The sequence below is a fragment of the Microtus pennsylvanicus genome, chromosome 5 (assembly GCF_037038515.1).
Source record: "Microtus pennsylvanicus isolate mMicPen1 chromosome 5, mMicPen1.hap1, whole genome shotgun sequence".
NCBI lineage: Eukaryota > Metazoa > Chordata > Mammalia > Rodentia > Cricetidae > Microtus > Microtus pennsylvanicus.
The window spans coordinates 117,901,539-117,924,030 of record NC_134583.1 but is presented as its reverse complement, the minus strand read 5'-3'; the positions used below and the strand labels follow the sequence as shown (position 1 = coordinate 117,924,030).

Sequence of the window (22,492 nt, the reverse complement as noted above, 5' to 3'; positions counted from 1 at the left end):
CTGATCCTATCCCCAGCTCTGAAATGTTGGGTTGGAGATGTACACTAGCACACATGGTTTATGTGCAGCTAGGGACCAAACCTACGAGTTTCTGCATGTTTTGCCTGCCTGTATGTAAGTGTATCACATGCATGCAGGGTCCATAGAGGTTAGAAGAGAGTGTTGAATCCTCTAGAATCCAGCAGATTGGAGTTACAGACAGTTGTGAGCCAGCATGTGGCTCACAGCATGTGGATGCTGATAATCAAACACGAGTCCTCTGGAAGAACTCCCAGGGCTCTTAACCTCCCCTAACACATTTCTGCCAGCTAAATGTAGAACACCTTTCATCCTTTTGAGTTGCCCAGAGTGGTATGCATAGTGAGTTCTCGGCCAGACCTGCCAGGGATACATAGAGAGACCTTGTCTCAAATAAAGAAATAACCTAACAAATGCCTGATGTGTGGGGTGATGTGAGTAATCACACATTACCTGTTTATGTGGCCCAAAGGGAAAGAATATACAGCACACTGTGTCAGTTTCTCAGAAAGGCTCAAAGTACTGACAACCTCAGAAATTCCTTAGAGAAGAAACCTGACCCCCAGAAAAGAAGTTATTCTGTTTTTTTTTCTAAACATTGACTAAGCCTAATAGCACTAAAATAATTAAGACTCATTCTGTCATAATTCTGCTTACAAGTTTTATTTTCATAGTAATTGTTACTAGTGGTTTTTAGTGACTTTCTTGTATTTACATTTTATATACACATTTATACTTGGAAGGTAAAGAAACTGTACAATAAAAAAGGTAAGAAAAAGAAATACAGAACATAAGACCACCTCAGGAAACTAATACCTGAAAGTAAAATTAAACCCAGGTCAAGTAATATAAATTCAGAGATTACTGCCAGAGGTTATGTGCCCTTTATGAGGGACACCAATATCAAGGCATAGTCACAGAGTTAAAAGCTCATCCTAAAACCTATTAAGACTCTAGAAACTCCTTCAGTATTTTATTAACACTACCAGCTTCACTGAGCCAGCCCCTTCGATAGGAGTTAACTCTTCAGGGTTCCCGAGGCTAGAATGATCAACCCATAGGGTAAAAATATATGGACACCCTCTGGTCCCATATTCCTTAGGCAATTTACTATACCATAAGGAAGAATCTCTGGCTTTTTAGTCTAGAGACTATATATATGTATTGTTCACCACTAACAGAAATGTGTGCTTTGTTGTTTCAAACCAAACTGCAACATCAAAACAGTATAAATCTAATCAGTAACCAAACAGTATTTTGTACAGATGTGACCCATAATAATTCAAATGATTTCGGTTAGGTTCAAAAATTAAGTATAATAAATTTAATGCCAGTTTATCAATGATTAATAATTTATATGAGATGCCATCAAAAAGACTAAGAAAAAAGGTAAAATTACTTTTACTATTATTCCCATCAATTAGAAAATTATGCATAGAGTTTCACAAGTCTTAGACTTAGCTATATAAGATTTCAAATTTCAAACTGAAATTAATAAAATTTGTTTCTATAGATAGAAGATGGATTTTAACTAAAAAATTCAAGTCTTGTAAGTAGTGTGTTATCTAGAACTCTTAGAATTCATTGCTTTTTTATTCTTACTCTCAAAGTCAAGTCTTCAGTCCACTAAAGTGCAAAAAGATCTTTCATTCTACCAGTTAGTTTTTTAATGTTAAGTTACTACCTAACAATTTGTCAGACAAGAAACAAAAAGGCTAAAATTCTTCTGTAATAGAAACTCCTTAGAGAAAGAATTTCTCTTCAAAAACAAAGGGACACAACACTGTGGGAAACACCATAAACAAAACAAGAAACAATGTCCCACCAACATTTCCAGTTCTAGAGGGTCAGAACTGCCCTAGGCTATGATACGGTAAGCAGGAGTTACAGTGACTTCAATAACATACAACGTAGATGCTTACTATTGGTCTACAATAGCTTCAAACACCCAGAACTGGAGATAATACATGTATCCTATCTTTTTTGGAGTTTAAAGTAGGATTTAACAATCCTATTCTGACCCCTGAAGTGCGTTTGTGGTAATTGTTAAAAAAGAAAAGATATAAAAAAATTGAAGTTTCTGTTGAAGCTATTTTAAAAAAATTATTGCATTTAAAGTATTCACTCCATAATATGGAGTATGTAAAGGCCATCTAAGCCTTTTCCTCTGAAAAATGGCTCTCCCAGGTACTTTTTTGTTAATACTGTCAATAAATTACGTATTTCATTTCTTTCAGCCATGGAACTTCAACTCAACGGTTTTCCAGCTCTTGATTCTTCTCTCAAGCACTTCTCTCCATGCTATCAGCACGAAACAGGAAACTTCCCCCAAAATTAGCTTTTGCATTTCAGCGTGTCCCTGACTCCATTGTCAGCTCTTCAGAGCAGGACTGCTGTTCTTATCACCTTCTTTAATGTCCTTCGTTACAGATGCAAAGACCTGCAAATTGTACGAAACAAAGAGATTTAAATAAGCATGGGCTATAAACACAGAAAGCTCTGTTGAAATATTGTCATTCTCAAGTCCTCACACCATCCCTGTTTAAAATTTCTATTGACAGAGTCTCACATAGCCCAGGCTGGCTCTGACCTGTTACATGCAGAGAATGCCTCTAACTGCTGATCCTGCTGCCGCCACCTCAACAGCTGAAATTTCAGGCATATGCTACCCTCTCAGATTTTCTGGGAGTTTTTTGTTTGTTTCTTTGGCTTTTCTTGTTTTTGTTTCTATAGTTTATTAATTCATTGGTTATGTATGTGAGTATGTGTGCGTGTCTTGGTCAGCAGACACCTTGCATGAGTTGGTTGTCTTCTGCCACATGGGTCCTGGAGATTGAACTCGGGTTGCTAGGATTGCCAGCAGGAGCTTTTACTTGTTGAGCCATCTCCCCACCTCTCCTTTACTTTACTTTTAAAGCCCAGTTTTACTGAATATAATTAGATTCCAGTTTTCATCAACTGAAAATTACTCTGATATTACTGGGCCAATATTTTTATATTTTATTTCAAAGGCAATTGAACTAATATTTTTTTTTATTATTTATTTTTTTTTTTTTTTAGTTTTTCAAGACAGGGTTTCTCTGTAGCTTTGGAGCCTGTCCTGGAACTAGCTCGTGTAGACCAGGCTGGCCTCGATCTCAGAGAGGCTCTGCCTCCTGAGTGTCAGGATTAAAGGCGTGCACCATCACCGCCCCACTTTAAACTAAGATCTTAAAAGACAGATGTGTTGTTCGTGGACTAAATGACAATCCTTACTTTATGTCATTTACCAGTATATGTGTTTCTCCTAACAAGACTAAGCATCTGAAAGCCAGGATCTCTGGATGTGGTTGCACATGATGTATTCCAGAACAGAAGGATCACAGGTTCAAGGCTGTGTCAGTTTGAATAAGAATGGCCCCCACAGGCACGTATATTTGAATGGTCATACCAGAATGGGAATACTTGGGACAGATTGGAAGGTATGGCCTTGTTGGAGTAGGTATGTCACTAGGGGTGGGCTGTGGGGTTTCAAAGGCTCAAGCAAGGCCCAGTATCTCTTTCTTCCTGATGCCTACAGATCCAAATGTAGAATTCTCAGCTACCATGTCTACCTGCATGCTGCCATGCTTTCCACTATGAGGATAATGGACTAAACTTCTAAAACTGTAAGTAAACCCAAATTAAACGCCTTTTATTTTTATGAAAGTTGCCATGGTCTCTTTACAGCAATGGAACACTGACTAAGACAAAGGTCATCTTCAGCTGTACAGTAAGATCAAGTCCAGCCTGGGTTAAATGAGACCTTGACTCAAAACAACAAAAAGCTACTATCATATATTACGTTCTTTCTGTTGCAAGCTTTTAATACACAGCAGATGAGGCTTTTTGGTGGTGCTTCATTTTTTACATTCATCTATCTATCTATCTATCTATCTATCTATCTATCTATCTATCTATCTACCTATCTATCTATCGTATATGTGAGTGTATTAGCATGCATGTGCCATAGTGCACGTGTGGAGTCATCTGCATGTGGGACCCAGGAATTAAGCTCAGGTATTTAGCATCAGCATGCATTTGCCACAGTGCATGGATGGAGTCATCCACATGTAGGACCAAAGGGTGTGTGTGAGTGAATTAGCATGCATGTGCCATAGTGCATGTGTGGAATCTTCCATCATGTGGGACCCAGGTATTAAACTCAGATAGTCATATTGGCAGCAGGAACCTTTACCCTTGAATCATCTTGCCAGTCTCAAAGCAGGTACTTAATACAATTGTCTGTTTGAAATATCAAAGTAACTCCATGACTGCATTGGTGAGTGATTACTGTAGGTGGCAATTCACTAAAATACTACAGGATTTATACAAAATAAAGCTGTAAATTTAGAAAAGAGAAAGCCATTTTAAATCCTTCCATCTCAAAGCCAAGAATTATTTTTTAGTTTAAGACTAACATTTGTGATACAGATAACTGCTTTACAAAAGTCAATAAATAATTTTAAGTATTAAAAGTTTAAAAAGGGGTGAGGGAGAAGGTGGAGGGAGCAAGTGAAGGGGAGGGAAGTGGGAAATAGATTTGGCATGTAAAATGAGAAAAGATAGTTTTTTAAAAATAAATTTAAAAAAAAATTAGAAAAAAATACCTGAGTCCATTTTTTGGTGCTATTCTGCATCTGAATGGCTGCAATACAGCTGAAAAGCTTTTCTGATGTGATATCTTCTGGCAATTTGGTAAGAAATTGTGCTATATGAATAAAGTCCATCTGTAGGAGTATATCTTCATATAGCCGGAGGATCCCCAATCCAGTCCTAAATAAAAATTCCTCTCCATCTCTGCAAAACACATCCCAGACGCGACAAGCCAGATCAAGTGGCAGTGACTTGCTGTACAGCGTGAAGATCCTAGAGTCAGGGAGGAGACAGTTACTCACACTCATCAAGCATCACTACGGAAAAAGAAGTGCATAGGGATAGAAGGACAAACAGTGTAATGTCTGTTTTCAAAACTTGATTAGTGATAAAATCAATAAGTAATGACGTTAAGTAAATTTACAACCTTACATGGAGATGAAGTCTGGAATAAAACGGGGTAGAAGAGAATTAATGATAAGAGCCATGGAACTCTGAAACCAGAATGCTTGAGTTTGAATCTCTAATTTCCTACTTTGTTATACGACACTAAACATAATGTTTAGTATTGCTATGCTCAGATTCCTCATCATAGAAGACTAAAGATATTAATATTACCTATTTTAGGGCTGTCTTGAAATTAAAGTAGTAAAGTCACTTTCTCATTTTGTTATTGGTTTTTATGTATTTATTGGAGGTTGGGGCAGGCAAGTTCTCACTATATAGCCAGGCTCCTGCTTATAACTCATGCTCCTCCTACCTCTGCCTCTCCCAGGGCTAGAACTTCAGGCATGCACTACTATACCCAGGGTTTAATCAAGGGTTTAAAACAGTGTCAGATATATAAAAAATGTTCAAAACTTGAGGTGCAGCTTAATCCTAGAGAAGCTTGCAAGCATGTGCAAGGCTGTGTTTAATCCTCAGCACTACACGTGTCAACCAAACCAACAACAAGGGAGGGAGGGGAAAGGGGAGTATGGAGGGAGAACACCAACTAAAGCAATAGTGAGGAAGGTGGGTGGAGAAAGAAAGAGAAAGAGGGAGGGAGAGGGCAGCGAGAGAGAGAGGAAGCAAACCAGAATATACCAGGGAAGAGAACTGAAAAAGGCCCAATGACTAGGAAGACATCCCATTTGGTAAAGGTCACTATCTGCTTATTCATTTTTCTACACCAAAGTTTACAGCTAGTCTAGGGTTGGTGGCAGAGCACCTCCCTAGCATGCAAGCTACCCCGGGCATCATTCCCAGGATAAACTGAATATGGTAGCACAAGCTTGAAACTCTAACCTTGGGAGGTAGAGTAGGAAGATTAGAACTTCAAGGTCATCCTCAGCTACAAAGGAAGTTTGAAGCCAGCCTGGACTACAAGCCCTGTCTCAGAAATAAATAAAGTTCCATAACTACTCCTTACTGTTGACAACTTCATAATCTTCACTTTTAAAAGTTTTTTTTTTAATTTAATGCGTATGCCTGTGTGTATGTCTGCTCATGCAGTGCCTGAGGAGGCCAAAGAAGGGCATCCAATTCCCTTGGATTGGAGTTACAGACACCTTGAGGTTGCTGGAAGTTGAACCTGGATCTTCTGGGACAACAGCCAGTGTTCTTAAGCACTAAGCCATCTCTCCCGTCCTAAATTCTCCACTTCTTATCAAAATTCACAGTGATACTAAAGTCAACTGCCTATTGCTTACCACACAAACCCCCAAAATTAGAAAGAATATCCTGGAAATAAGAAAATAAATATTAGCATCTAAACAAGGAATTATTCCTCTTTCAGAACTTTGGATAAAGCTTTGAAAAACATCTTATTAAAGAAATATTACCATATATCTTTTCTGTGTTAAGAATAAAGAAATGACAACTATTTTTTCCCTGAGATATCAGTATATGCTAGGCATTAAATAAAATAATCCATCATTACAATTCACTACATTTCAAGATATTACTACACTCTTTTTTAAAAAAATATTTACTTCATGTGTGCATGTGTGTGCAAGCACATGTTTGCCATGGTACATGTGATGTCAGAGAACAACTATTGGGAGTTGGCTCTTGTCTTGCACCTTGTTGAGGCAGGGTCTCTATTGCTTCTGCTGCTGTGCTCATTACTCTAAGCTAGCTTCGCAGGGATTCTCCTGTCTCTGCCTCCCATATCACCACTGGAATGCTGAGATATGTGCCACTGCATCTGGCTTTTTATATAGGTTACAGGGGTCAAAATCACATCAGATTGTGTGGCAAGTGCTTTCCCATGCTCAGCCATCTTCCCAGTCCCCTAGTTTCTTTCCTCTATTTTGCAAAAGACTTTAATACACACACACATGCACACACACACACACACACATATATATATATATATATAATTTTTATCTTAAAATATTTTATATGTCTGCATATATTGTATATGTGTATATATTGTACAATTATGTGTGTGTGTGTGTGTGTGTGTGTGTGTGTGTGTGTGTGTGTGTGACCTAACTGCAGTGGAGAAGGGCAGCAGAAGGTGTTAGATCCTCCTATAGTTACAGGCTGTGGAGCTGCTCAAGCATTTCCCCAGTAGGGAAATGAACTCAGGTTCTCTGCAAGAGTAGCATGCACTTTTTTTTTTCTTTAAAGAACTGCATCACCACACCACACAAATCACTCTTAACCGCTGAGCGATTTCTATGGTTCTCTCCAGTCTATGTTTTTTGTTTGTTTTGTTTTTCAAGACAGGATTTCTCCTTGTACACCTGGAACTCAACTTTGTAAATCAGGCTGGCCTTGAAAGAGATCCTCCTGTGTCTGCCTCTGGAGTGCTGGGATTCAAGGCATGTACCACATCCGGCTCCAGTCTGTTTTTAAATATGTCCCTATAAAATGTGGGACTTTTTCTATTTGTAAGGGAAAGGTTCTTTTACACGCATAATCTCATCTATCTGATTTACTATATTTCCTAAAAAACAGAGAAAGTTATAGTTTATTTCCTTTTTACTGTTATTTATGTCTGTTAGTGACTTACCAATCTATCAAGTATATATCTGGTGTAAGGCTATATGACTTGAAATGAAGAAATAGTTTGGACAGGTTTTCCTCAAAGAATACTTCAAATGTTGCAAAATACTTCAACATCTATAAACAGGGAATAAAATCAATAAAATTACAAAATAATCTACTACAAAAAGAAAAATCATTAATATTAATAAAAATTTTATTAGCAACTCCTCTGAGTTGCTTCAAGTTTTCCTAAAACTGCCATTCAATGAAAACTTCATCCTTCCGTGTTTCTTATTCTAAGCTGACATTCAGAGTACAGAAACATAAGAGGCAAACACAGTGTATCCTAAATGTTCATACCATGCTGTGGTCCACCCGGAAAAAGGCCAACTGGCATGGCTTATTTAGGAGATTTGCAAAGGCAATGAAGGCATCTGCTTCTTCCAGGTTGAGAATGAGCACAGCTGCGATGAAGGACATCCCCTGGACCTTTCAAGGGGAAAGGAAGATAAAAATGAATTTAAATAATTCTAGAGTTTAGTTACCCTCTTCAAAATTTACAAACATTAAGAATTTACTGATTTCTCCCAGTCCCGTAAAAGCAAGTACTAACAAACTGTAATAGTTGTGAAATTTCCTAATCTTTTTTTTTTTTTTTGGTTTTTTTTTCGAGACAGGGTTCCTCTGTGGATTTGGAGCCTGTCCTGGAACTAGCTCTTGTAGACCAGGCTGGTCTCGACCTCACAGAGATCCGCCTGCCTCTGCCTCCCGAGTGCTGGGATTAAAGGCGTGCACCACCACCGCCCGGCTAATTTCCTAATCTTAATTGATTGTTCATATGATAGGGTTTAATAAGTCAGAAAAAATTTAAATCAGCCTTTATTTGCTCTATTTCTTCTTAGTCTAAATTCTTTCAAAATTACACATTAATGAAAATTAAGGAATTGTTTTCACATCATAGCATACAAAGAACTAAGAATAAAAGAGGTCTATGGATAAATTGCTAAAATTCTAAGAAAGAAGTTGTGGGACTTGAAACAGCCTGAACTTGCGGGAACCACAAGAAAAAAATGAAGGAGAAAAAAAAATCCCTTAATAAAAAAAGCTTAAACAAAGAAATGACAGCCCATACAGAATACAACATTTATAATGGAATGAATAGAAGACACTTAGAAAAAGATTCATTTACATTATGAAAGGCCTTAATACAATAGCTAGTGAGTTATCTATATTGCAATTACACCAGGACTGGAGAGATGGCTCAGAGGTTAAGAGCACTGGTTGCTCTTCTAGTAGTCCTGAATTCAATTCCCAGCAACCACATGGGGGCTCACAACCATCTGTAATGAGGTCTGGTACCCTCTTCTGGTGTTCAGGAACACATGCAGACAGAACACTATAAATAATAAATAGTTATTTTTAAAAAAGCAATTATACGTCTCTTTCATTAAAAACATAGTCAAGAATTCTATAACAGACATACACACAGAGTCCCCTGAGAGTAACTGCAATGATGGTGTGTCTTGTTCCCAGCCAAATATTCTGAAAGCTCTGTCTATAATCACCATTCTAGCTTCTTTTTATGGGGGGGGGGAGTCGAGATGGTTTCTCTCTGTTGTACTGACTGTCCTCAAACTCACAGAGATCTGCCTGTATCTGCCTCCTTTTTTTTTTTTTTTTTTTGGTTTTTCGAGACAGGGTTTCTCTGTAGCTTTGGTGCCTGTCCTGGAACTAGCTCTTGTAGACCAGGCTGGCCTCACAGAGATCCACCTGCCTCTGCCTCCCGAGTGCTGGGATTAAAGGCGTGTGCCACCACCGCCCAGCAAACTTGTATTTTTTTTCAAATATTTATTTATTTGTTTGTTATATATACAATATTCTGTCTGTGTGTATGTCTGCAGGCCAGAAGAGGGCACTAGACCTCATTACAGATGGTTGTGAGCCAACATGTGGTTGCCGGAAATTGAACTCAGGACCTTTGAGGGTTTTTTTTGTTTTGTTTTGTTTTGTTTTTTTTTTTGGTTTTTCGAGACAGGGTTTCTCTGTGGTTTTGGAGCCTGTCCTGGAACTAGCTCTTGTAGACCAGGCTGGTCTCAAACTCCCAGAGATCCGCCTGCCTCTGCCTTCCGAGTGCTGGGATTAAAGGCGTGTGCCACCACCGCCTGGCAAGGTTTTTTTTTTTTTTTTTTTTTTTTTTTTGGTAACTCAGGACCTTTGGAAGAGCAGGCAATGCTCTTAACCTCTGAGCCATCTCTCTCCAGCCCCTGTATCTGCCTCCTGAGTACAGGATCTAAACAAAGGTGTGCACCACTACTGCTCGGCCATCTCCAGCTTCTTGCATTCCCTTGTAACATACTTCAGATAAATTCCCACTCACTAATATTACTACATTGTAACATACTTCAGATGGATTCCCACTCACTAATATTACTACATTGCACTGATTCATTCTTTCTTTTCTTGGGGGTAAAAGCAATCTCATAGCAATCCCCCTGTCTCAGGATACTAAGAGGATTACAGGGATGAGACATCACACTGTTTTCAATAATTTTTTTTATCTATTCCTATTTCTCTGGAAATATACAAATTAATATAAAACAGAACAAAGCTGTACCAGGCAATGGAATCTCTACAGTTCTTTAAATGAAAGGAGAGAAGATGAAAGTTCAATAACTTCTAGTTAAACACTGGACACTCAAATTTTCTTTGTTTCTTCCCCAAATCCAACATGACAGTAAAGGGAAATGTAAATATTACCTTGGGAGGACAGAGAGAATGGAAAAGGTTACAAACGGTGTAAATGATGGAAACATCATCTTAGCAGTTCTAACTAAAACAAGTGGAAATGCTGAAACAAAGGTCTGCAGAAGAAAAAGCCAACAGTCATGGAGCCAGCGAATCCTGTCTGGCTCAAGAGCTGAAGCTGGGGACGTTCTCAAGTTGAAGAGTAGGGCGAAAACGCAGAGTTGGTCTGGTCTACTAGGTGAGAAATTTCCCTACCCTTATCCTGTATCGACAGGTGACTTGTCTTCCCCTAATATAGCAGAATATGCAAAGAATTTATTCAATAGAGGAACAGCCACAGAGAAACGATGGTTAGGGAGACAAGCCAAAGCAATCACTGACAGCAGAGGTGTTAACAGGCAGCCAGTTTTATTCTCCATAGTTGGTAAGAGATGGAAAGCTTCCTCTTCAGGTAAATCAATAAGCTCAAAAGATAAAGCTACAGATAATGTGTCTATAAATATCTAATACAGCATAGGAAGTCTTGATAGGTACAGATAAAATGTTTATATGCAAAAATAAGACTGAAACAAATACTTACATAACCAACATCAGGTCTGTAACATGTATATGCCCCTAAGATACTATGTAAAACATCATGATATGGACCACCCTTAGGAAAGAGGAATAAAATTTGAAATTGTAAGTATCTCTAGGTTAATGCTCATGAAATATTAAAAACTGAAAAACTAAAATTAAAAAACTGCAGCATTCTCTAACCAGTTTTAGAATATTTAATCATTATAAAAATATTATACATGCATTTATCAAGATGTTTTCAGAATTAATAAAAGTTTGATCTTAAATAATAAGTCAAATATACTCACTTGAATACAACTTATAATTTACAAACAATTTTAAATACTTCTAAGGTATAATATGATAAACACAGATTATTTTTCTATTTTTTCTATTTTATCTATACACATATGAAGATAGAAGCCAGGGCCTTGCACATGCATGCACATGTTCTTATACTGAGCTCATTTCACTCTGTATAATTTCAGGAAAAATAAAAGTGGCCAGGCATGAAGCACACAACTTTAATGCCAACAAAGCAGGTGTCACTATGAGTTTGAGGTCAATGTGATCTACATAGTGAGTTCCAAGACAACTGAGATTATATAGTAAGACACTGTCTTTAAAAAACAAAAAGTCAACCAGATATACTGAGTTGTGTCAGTAATTTTAATAGCAATAGTAATTTCTTTTCTTTACTCCTCCCCCTCTTTGGTTTTTTTGTTTGTTTGTTTGTTTTTGTTTTTTTTTCCCTGTAGCTTTGGAGCCTGTCCTTGTACTAGCTCTTGTAGACCAGGCTGGCCTTGAACTCACAAAGATCCACCTGCCTCTGCCTCCTGAGTGCTGGGATTCAAGGCCTGCACCACCACTGCCCGGCTCCCCTTTGGTTTTTTGAAACAAGGTTTCTCTGTGTATCTTTGGTAGTCCTGAAACTCAGGCTGCAGACTAGGCTGGCCTCAAACTCCCAAGTGCTGAATTAAAGGCGTGCGCCATCACACTCAGCTCCAATAGTCCTTTTTAAAATCTATATATATAGGTTTTCTGCCTGCATGTATATCTGTGGACAATGTGTGTGCATGATGTCCATGGAGACAGAAGAGAGTGTCAGATACCCCGGAATTAGAGAACTGTGATCTGCCACAAAGATGCCAGGAATAAAATTTGAGTCTTCTAGAAGAGCAAACAATCTTAACTGTGGGGTCTTCTCTCCAGTTCCAGTGTTTTTTTTTTCATTTATTTACTTATTGTGCATATGTGTAGGTACATACATGTCAGGAATTGGTTCTCTCCTTCCAACTATGTAGGTTCCTAAGATCAAACTCAAGTTGTCAGGCTTGGCAGCAAGCACCTTTACCTGCAGATCCATCTCACTGGTACCAAAAGTAAAAATATTATCAACTCATAGCCTGTATTATATGTAAACTATTTCCTTGGATTTTAATATTAAGAATTAAAGATAGCCAGTTATTCCTGTAAAAAATAAATATAAAAGTAAACTATTTCTTCCTAGTTCAGTGGTAATTCTAAACAACTTGGAACCAATGTATTGTATTTTAACAGTTTGTCAGGTAAATCCATTAATTCAAACATAAAAATTAACTATAACAAAAATGTCAGTTCTACCACATAATAAATGTGCTATGATAACTACAATGTGTTGTATTCTATAGAAAACAAGTGCTATAATTTTTGTTAGTTTTACATTTTTATATAAAGACTCACATTATTTTTAGTTTTTAAAAATTTATTTTTTATGCATATGAGTGTTTTATCTGTATATGCCTGGTGCCATGGATGTCAGAAGAGGGAGTCAGATGCCCTAAACTGGAGTTAGAGATGGTTGTAGGCTAGAAACTGAATCCAGGTCCTTCTCTTAACCATGGAGCCATTTCTCCATTCCTGCTAAAAAGAAAGCTTCTTTTGTTTTATTAAAGCAAGATGTCACTATGTAGCTGCAGGCTGAGATTCACTTGCCTCTGCCTTCTGAGTGCTAGGATTAAACCCATCTACCACCATGCCTGGCTTCTTCTCAAATTTTAAAAATATTTATTTCTCTAAAAAAATAATACCTGGGGACTGGAAAGATGGCTCAATGGTTAAGAGCACTGACTGCTCTTCCAGAGGACCCAAGTTCAATTCCTAGCACCCACATGGTTCACAACTGTCTGTAACTCCAGTTCCAGGGGATCCAACATCCTCACACAGACATACATGCATGCAAAACATCAATGCATGTAAAATAAAAATAAATAAATATTATAGAAATAATAATATGTGGGCTGGCATGGTAACTCATGTCTTCAATCCCAGCATCTGGAGGGCAAAGGCGGGTGAATCATGTGACTTCTATACCAGCCTGCTCTATATGGGATACATAGTGAGACTCTGTATCAAAAAACTAAAATAAAAAATAGTGCTTATGGATTTACAGACTTTGTCCCACTGAGTATTGAAAGAATAAAATAAAACAGCTGTTAACTGACTAGAAAACCTCACCTTCTGAAAGATGTAGAGAGATGGAAATGTACGGGATATGTCCAACTTAATTAATTCCAGGCTAGCCTCTCGGTCAGCAACAGATATACCTGTATTACCAAACAAATACATTTAAGCAGAGGCCAATTGCATTGCCTATATGTTAACATAGTAGAAAAGCTGAATAATCAAGAATGTGCAAGAACACTGAATAGTCTTTGTTAGAACTTAGGACTTAGCCTCTTCCCCCACCCCCAGCATTGTTTTTTTCTTCTTTGTTTGGTTTTGAGACAGGTCTCATTATATTGTTCCAGCTGTCCTGGAACTCACTATGGTCACCCAGCTGGCCTCAAATTCATAGCCATCCTCCTGTCTCTGCTTCTCAAGTACTGGCACGCATCTTGCCTAGCTAGTTTTCGACTTTTGTATTTTGTGTGGGGAATTTGAGACAGGCTCTCACATAGCCTAGGCTAGCTTCAAATTTCAATTCCCCATGTAGACTTGAATTCCTAATTCTTTTGCCTGTACCCTCCTGAATGCTAGTATTACGGCATGTGCCACTATACCTAGTTTGTGTGGTACTGGGGGTTAAACACGGGCCCTCGTGTATGCTAGGCAGGCACTGTCTCTGAGCTACACCTTCAGTCCTCTTTCCCTTCTGAGGGTCTCACTCTGTAACCCAGGCTAACCTCAAACTCATATCAGTACTTCTGCCTCAGCCTTATAAGTGCTGGAATTATAGACCACCAACCACAGACAAGAAAACATGGTGTCTACTTCTCTTTCTCCCTCCGCTGCACCTTGGTTGGTTCTCTCCTATCATAAGGGAGCTATGAATCACACCCATCCTTAGATTCGGCAGTACATGCCTTTTCCACTAAGCGGTCTTGCCAGCCCTGGCATAATTCTTTATTACATTCAATTAACTCATTGTGAAGTACAATTTGTTTTGTAAAGGTTCTCATGTTTAGGCTACACAGCTGAAAATGACCCTGAACTCAATCCTCCTGCCTCCACCCCCTAAAGAGTAGGGATAAAGGTGTGTTACCCTTACTCTCAGACACATGCCATTTTACTTCATATATGTTTTTTTCTGTTTAGTTTGTGGTTCTGAGCAATTGTTCTTCAACCACCGAGTTTCAGTTTTAGGTATTTTTTTTGTTTGCTTGATTTTCTTTTGGTTTGTTTGTTTGTTTCTCTGTGTAACAGCCCTAGCTGTCCTGGAACTAACTTTGTCGACTAGGCTGGCCTCAAACTCACAGAGATCTGCCTGCCTCTGCCTTCTGAATGCTCAGATTAAAGGTATGCACCACCGCCACCTGTCCCTTTTGTTGCTGATGTTGACATTTCCGATCTTAATTTGTATAATTTTGGCACTTCATAAAAACTGAGCCAGGGATGGGGATATACGGATACACACCTGTAATCCCAGTCCTCTAGAAACAGAGGCAGCAAGTTCAAGGCTAGACTGGGCTATAAATAAATATATCTCAAATAATAATAATAAAATAAATGAAAAGAATAATGCAACAGCTGAGATTCTGCTAATTCAAAATTTCACATTTCTTCACTCCCTTTGCATTTGCAGTTCCTCACAAACAGCTATAATAGCTGACTGATCTCAACATGATTCCTCGTGGCCCTCAAAATCAAGTCTTCTCTCTGACCACTTACTAATATTTCCCTTTCCTAATAGACAACCACTATGAGATAAATACCATTTCTTTATTGAAAGATACATTTTGGAGTTTTACTTACAGGCAAGAAAGAGTTTGCTTTCCTTTTTTATTTATTTAAATTTTTCAGGCAGGGTTTCTCTGTATAACAGCCCTGGCTATCCTGAAACTTGTTTTGTAGACTAGGCTGGCCTCGAAATTACAGAGACCTACCTGCCTGCCTCTGCTGGGATTAAAGGTGTGTACCACTATGTCCAGTGAGATTGCTTTCTGCACAGTAGATATAACACAAAAAAAGGACGAAAGGAAGTAAGGAGGAAGGAAGGGAGGGAGGTAGTGAGGGAGGGAGGGAGTGAGGGAGGGAGGGAGGGACAGAAGGAAGGAAGGAAGGAAGGAAGGAAGGAAGGAAGGAAGGAAGGAAGGAAGGAAGGAAGGAAGGAAGGAAAAGGAGGTTGGGAATATAGCTTAGTTGGAAGAATTCGTGCTCAGCATGTATGAAGGCCTGGATTCAATCCCCAGCATCAACTTATGTCCACAACATATATCCATAGGACATAGTGGCTCACACAGATAATCTTAGAACTTGGGAGATAGAGACTGGACATCAGAAGTTCAGTGTAATCATCAGCTATACAGTGACTTCAAGGCCAGACTGAACTGAATGAGAACCTATCTAAAAAAAAAAAGAATTAGGAAAATGATTCTCCATTATCAGACTACAAAGATAAATAAATTTGCCTAAATTTAATAAACTGATACAAGGAAAAAATTCTTCAAAATGGTTAAGAAAACTAACTGGCAAGGCATAGAGAAGTAAGGGTGGGAGTTATGGTTTAATTAAATGAACAAAGAGTAAGGCAAATCCCAGTAAGAACTATATGTGATTTACTAAGGACTAAGTTCAGTGGATGAAGAAAGATGATTTCAGAGAGTGAAAAACTTGAGTCTTTATTAACAACTTGGTCTGAAAACACTTGATTCATCACTGGATCAAACAGACCTGACTTACAGCTCAGCCTCTTGCTTCTAACTCACTAACAACTCTGAGCCTGTTTCCCTTTCCACAGCTCGGAATTTTATCATCCACTGAAATGAGGTGCTGTACTTAAATCTGGTTCATGATATAAAATCCCAGTGCTATATTCAGGACCTGGGTTTTGAAATTCCCATTCGGAAACCCTCATACCTTCAACGTCACTATCGGAACTGGTTTCACTGAAGCTCTTCCACCGTTCTCTTGCTCTTGAAAGAAAGATTTCATACAGTTCTGGGGAGAAAAACAAAAATTCGTAAATAATACAAAAGAAATAAATTCACATTTTTATTTTCACTATAAGCAGGTATCAAAAATGTGATAAAGAGTGGGGGTAGCACAACCCTTTAATCCCAGCAGAAACAGGCGATCTCTGTGAGTTCAAGGCCAGCCTGGTCTACAAAGTGAGTTCCAGCACAGGCTCCAAAGCTACACAGAGAAACCCTGTTTCAAAATACAAAAACAAACAAAATGTGGTAAACTGAAGCAAACTCCCTTTATCAGAATTCTTTATGATGTGACACAGGAGTAAGGTCATCCTGGGGTCTCCTGCCAACTCCAGGAATGGAGGGGTGCTGCTCAACAGCTGAAACCTGAGGAGTCAGACCCAGACTGCATTCCTACTCTGCCAATTACTACCTCTGGGATTTCAAGAAACTTACCTAACTACTCTGGAACTTGATCTTTTCATCTGTAAATTGGAGAAAATAATACCCATTCATGGGGTTACCAATAATTAAACAAGTCATTTTCTATAGGTTCTGGTATCTTTTCTCTTTTTTGTTGTTGTTGTTTATTTTTGTTTGTTTTGTTTTCTGAGACAAAGTTTCACTCCCTAGCTCTGGTTGTCCTGGAGCTCACTCTACAAACCAGACTGGCCTCAAACTCAAGAGATCCATCTGCCTCTGTCTCCCAAGTGCTGCAATTAAAGATGTGCACCACCAGCCTGGCATCTTCTGGAATCTTTTCTATTTTTGAGACAGGTTCTCGAGAGGTAGCCTTCGCTATCCTAGAACTTGCTTTGTAGATAAGGCTGGCCTCATACTCAGCAGTCTACCTGTTTCTGCCTCCCATGTGCAGAAATTAAAGGTACGGACTAAAAATTCTATTTAGTTTTAAATGTAAAACACAAAAATGGTTTCTAAAAAACACAAACTGTACAGAACAGCATGGAATAAAAATAAATTTCCTTCTTTAAGATGTAACTACAGTTAGCAAGGCTCTTATAAACTACTCCAAATGTGAAGATGTGCACATCTGATTTTTATATATCCTCAGTTTTAAAAACTCAGGGACTGGAGAGATGGCACAGCAGTAAGAGCGCTTACCACTCGTGTATAGGTTCCAATTTCAGCTCCCCATACACAGGTCAGGCAATAACATGTACCTACAGCTCCAGGGGTCCTACACCTCCAGCCTCCATGGGTACCTGTACTCACATGCATATTCCCATAGGCAGCATATACACATAATTCAAATTATAAAGATAAATCTTAAAAAACAAAGTGATGCCATATATGTATTGCTCTCATTTTACCTTGTTCCATTAGCAGTTATATATGAGTAGGAACAATTGGGTTTTTTTTTGTTTTTCGAGACAGGGTTTCTCTGTGGCTTTGGAGCCTGTCCTGGAACTAGCTCTGTAGACCAGGCTGGACTCGAACTCAAAGAGATCCGCCTGCCTCTGCCTCCCGAGTGATGGGATTAAAGGCGTGCGCCACCATCGCCCGGCTAGGAACAATTGTTGAATGGGTTTTTTTTTGTTGTTGTTGTTGTTTGTTGCACTGCTGGGGACTGAACCTAAGTCCAAGACTACCACTGACTTAAATCCCCAGACCTTGTTCAAGACCAGCCTGATCTACAAGAGCTAGTTCCAGGACAGACTCCAAAGCTACAGAGAAACCCTGTCTCGAAAAAACAAAACAAAAAACAAAACAAAACAAAAAACCCCAGACCTTTTTGTTTATTTCTTTTTAACACAATATTCCAATGTATGACAACTATAACAAGTATTCTTATATTATCAAGACTTGGATTTTAAAAGTAACTGACTACATATATTTCAAACATACTTTATAATTGGATTTCCCTTTCTATTTACTAATCATTATTACATACTACTTGAAAATAAAATTTAAAAGAAGTAAAAAGTTAAAAATACTTATGCCCAAATCGATGAATGATTTGGTAGAAGAGGTAACTGCGGTTTAAAATTTTATGCATACAATTACTTGAGGCTGTCAGTTACCAACTGCATCGATTTTTTAAAAGTTTCAAACCATTTACATGTCAATCTCCTTCTTTACCCAGTTTTAAGCTGTCCTGGAAGAAGAAAGGGCTCCAGCTGACAAATCATTCACACTAGGAAATCACAAAATTGATCTAGTAAGAAAAATGTGGGAACTAATTTTAAAAAATCTAAAAGGTAACTTTCCCAAGAAGATTTATAATTAATATCCCCAGTGAAGAGACCTTTGTCTCAGTTTCACATGAATCCAAAAGGGAAAGGGGAAGCAGGATTAAAGCCAGGACAAGGATGGTGTGAATGGAGAACACTCTCATTTCAGGGTCTGCTCTCATCATGGGAAAATGATGATACACAGTGGAACCAGATATGAACCTACCTAGCTTTACAGCCCGTACTCTTAGCTGATATTTTCTATTGTTTTAAATTTCATGACTAAAACAAATACAAATAAGGGGTCAATGATTAATAAATAATACACCTGTGCCACCTAGGTCCTCTGCAAGGAAGACAACTGTTCTTAACTAAGCCTTCTCTCCAGCGCCAACTTTTCTCTTTCTTCTTCTTCTTCATTTTTTTTTTTTTCCGAGACAGGGTTTCTCTGTGTATTCCTGGCTGTCTTGGAACTCACTCTATAGATCAGGATGGCCACAAACTCACAGAGATCCCCTTGCCTCTGCTTGCTGAGTGCTGGACCACCACAGCCTAAGATATCTTAATAAACTCCATTTCTATTTTTTTTAATGTTAACTACATGATTTTTTTTTTTGAGACAGGGTCTCACTGTGTGACCCTGACTAGCCTGGAACTTATTGTGTAGACTAGCCTTGCCTCAAACTCAACTTTTGCCTCTGGTGAAAAAGCAACTTTTTGTTTTTTCAAGACAGTTTCTGTGTAGCTCTGGAGCCTGTCCTGAGACTTGTTCTGTAGAGCAGGCTGGCCTCAAACTCACAAAGATCCACCTGCCTGTCTCCCGAGTGCTGGATTAAAGGCGTGAGCCACCACCACCAGGTGAAAAATCAACTTTTAAAAATCATGTAACTGTAATATATACAGTTGATATCACTGTAATGATTAAAAATGAGCATTTGGCTAGGCAATGGTGACACACTCCTTTAATCCCAGCACTAGGGAGGCAAGCAGAGGCAGGCTTTGTGAATCTTTGTGAATTCAAGGTCAGCCTGGCTGACAGATCTAGTTCCAGGATGGCCAAGGCTACACAGTGAAACCCTGTCTCAAAAAACAAACAAACAAAACCCACAGGCATTTGGATTTTTATGATTTTATCCAATTTCGTTTAATGTCAGCTACAGCAATGACATCCTTGTCAAAAAACTTTTGAGCCCAATTCTATGTATTGCCTTCTAGTAGATTCTTAGAGCTGAAATAAATAGATCAATGGTTTCTTTTTTAACTAAAATGTACTTATTTTATAGTGGCAACATGTGTCCTGGGCAAGCGTGGAGGCCAGAGACGGACGGCTGTGTGGAGTGGGTTCTCCTTCCACTTCCCAGGGGTCAAAATCAGGTCATCAGGTTTGCACTGCACCCTTTGACTTAAGCAATCTCATGACCCAGACAGGTTTCATTTTTTTAAAGATATTTTGGAAATACTTCTAAATTATTTTCAGTTATACCCTGTAAATATTTCACTTCACTTTAACTTCTTAGACTGTGAGACTAAAAACAGTCTAAGTGGTTTGATACTGCTTTAGCATGTTTGTTGATGTGGCCAGGACAGTGAGAATATATAAAGAGAATATGTACAGTATATAGTACAGCCACAGTGTGCTGACAGTAAGATCAGGACTAGTTTGGACAGCATTTAAAGTTTATATTATTGCTTATTTTTCAATAAATATTAAATATATACTTAAAAAATAACAATGTTGCCGCTATATTCTCTTTTACTCCCTTTTTCCTTTCTTTCTTTCTTTCTTTCTTCCTTTCTTCTGTTTTTTTTTCTTTTTTTCTTTTCTTTTTGAGAAAATGTTCCATGTAGCCCAATCTGGTCTTGAACTCACTAAGTAGTATATGAGTTTGTGGTCCTACTGTCTCCACTTTCTGAGCGCTAGGATTACAGGTATACCTGGTTTATGCAGTGCTGAGGACCAAACCATATTCATAGTAGGTAAACACTTTACAGAGTTATACCCCCAGCCATACAATATATTACTTCTACTATTAAGAGATTGAAGTCTCCAAAGAGAGAGAGATGGAAGTCTCTTATGGTATTATAGTTAACTGTCTACCTATATAGGATTAACACTATCACGCAGGCTGATATTTTGTTAGAAAAAAATTTTTCAGTCAATCTCAGGTAGCCCTTCAACTATGTAAACAGAATGATCTTAAGCTTCTGATCCTCCTGTTTCTATCTCGTGTGCTGAGATTACACTGATAGAATTACAGGCATGTGTCATGCCCACTTCTTAAAAAAATTATTTTGTTTCGTATTATCCTAATTCTATTTAAACTTTTTCTTTAACTATCAAAATGACTCTAGCATTTTAATACTTGTCAAGGTTTTAAGAGACTTAAGGCAATTTCTTGAAAGTCTTTTTTTTTCTAAACTTTATCATCATCATCATTATTATCAGGTTCTATAGACACTGTAGCCTAGTCTGGCCTACAACCCACTGTGGAGCCCCAGCAGCCTCAAAACTGTAGCAAAACTGTCGCAGCCTCCTAAGCGCTAAAGGATGGAGCTATCAAGCTTTACAAATAAAATCTAAACAATAGAATGCAACAAAAACTTAGTGAAACCCATGATTTTGTTAACTTAAAACATTAGGAAAAAAAATACTCCAACTCTAAATAAAAGGACTGGTTTGGATACACATCCATCAGGGAAAAAAAAATCAAATTAAGTTCCCTCAGTACATTGTTTACTGTCTGAACACAGATGGAATCAGTCCGTCCAGGTGCTAAACTAGCATCTCCTGTGTGTACTTACTCTTCACCACACAGACTCTCATAAGCTTTACATCAACTATATGTGTAGTCTTTTATGCCAAGAACACTACTGTGATAGCTGTAAAGTAGAGGAAAGAGCCCGCAAATCTTACGTATATGATGATATATAAAAACTCATTAACTATTACAAAGTTTGGGAGGGCATGAGGCATGCTCTGAAAGTGACATATATGGTAGTGTCTTTTAAATGACAACTCTAACCAACATGATTTATAAAACTCTGAAGATGATAATTTGTGTGTGTGGGAATAACTGAATATAGAATACAAACCAGGAGTGATATTTAGTTCATTTCCTACAGCTAGACTCCAAACTTTCCCACGAACACTAGGGGGCAATCCCTGCCACCACAATTCTCGAACTCTTCTTGTACTACGCCTAGAATTAAAGGAGGAGAAAAAAGGAAAAAGTTACTTTTTATACCAAAAAATCCTAGTTGCATACTGGTTTACCTACGGCCAAGTCAGCAGATGACTTTTAAGAACTTAAAGAGGTAAGGATGTAATGCATTCTTTCCTTTGAGTTCATGCCTGAGGACTGTGAAAGCCTCATAGATGGACTGCGGGGAATTAAAGGAAATGGCCCCAGACAGATGTTACTTATTTAAGATATAATCAGAAAATCAGAACCATATGGAAAATTATTAAAAATAAAAAGGGCATAAAATGAACTACCAGTTCAGTACCAAAACTAAAATCACAAAGAACCTACTATGGGTGAGGCCTGGCTGAGCCCCTAGTTTTTAAGGAGCAGTGGTTCACTTGGATTCAAATCTAGTTGAGCCACTCATTGTATAACCTTGAGCAAAACGCTTAGCTTCTCCAACCATGAGCTAGATGACCTCGAGTAAGATAAATATGAGTAAAAATATAACTGCCTTATAGAAGTACTTAGACTCAAATGTAACTGCTTAACATAGACAATAGAATAGTTTCTTTATCTGCAGGAAATATATTCTAAACCCCAAAACCACAAATAGTACCAAACTCTAGAGATTTTTCTTATACAAATGTAACTATGTTAAAGTTGAATTTGTAATTTAGACGCAATAGGAGATGAACAATAGCAAACAATAAAAGGATATGCTATAATAAATGTTATATAAAACAGGGTACTTCTACATAAAGGAAGTCCTTTACAGCTTCTCTTTGACAAATGTGATCACCAGGATCCCTAC

The 22,492-nt window shown here is 38.1% G+C and overlaps 1 protein-coding gene across 3 annotated transcripts in view; it reads right to left on the bottom strand.

The window, feature by feature from the left end:
* Positions 1-654: 654 nt before the first annotated feature.
* Tbc1d12 (TBC1 domain family member 12) overlaps positions 655-22,492 on the bottom strand; it is a 76,928-nt gene continuing 55,090 nt past the window's right edge. For 2 of the 3 annotated variants that reach the window (XM_075973965.1, XM_075973966.1), the window contains 8 exons: positions 21,587-21,693; positions 16,249-16,329; positions 13,408-13,496; positions 10,934-11,005; positions 7,969-8,097; positions 7,634-7,743; positions 4,647-4,905; positions 655-2,458 (listed from right to left, as the gene is read on the bottom strand). In XM_075973965.1, coding sequence (XP_075830080.1) covers positions 2,390-2,458; positions 4,647-4,905; positions 7,634-7,743; positions 7,969-8,097; positions 10,934-11,005; positions 13,408-13,496; positions 16,249-16,329; positions 21,587-21,693 — 916 coding nt within the window. In that variant the 3' untranslated portion in view covers positions 655-2,389. The remainder of the gene's footprint in view (positions 2,459-4,646; positions 4,906-7,633; positions 7,744-7,968; positions 8,098-10,933; positions 11,006-13,407; positions 13,497-16,248; positions 16,330-21,586; positions 21,694-22,492) is intronic. The other variant, XM_075973964.1, reaches the window with a different exon arrangement.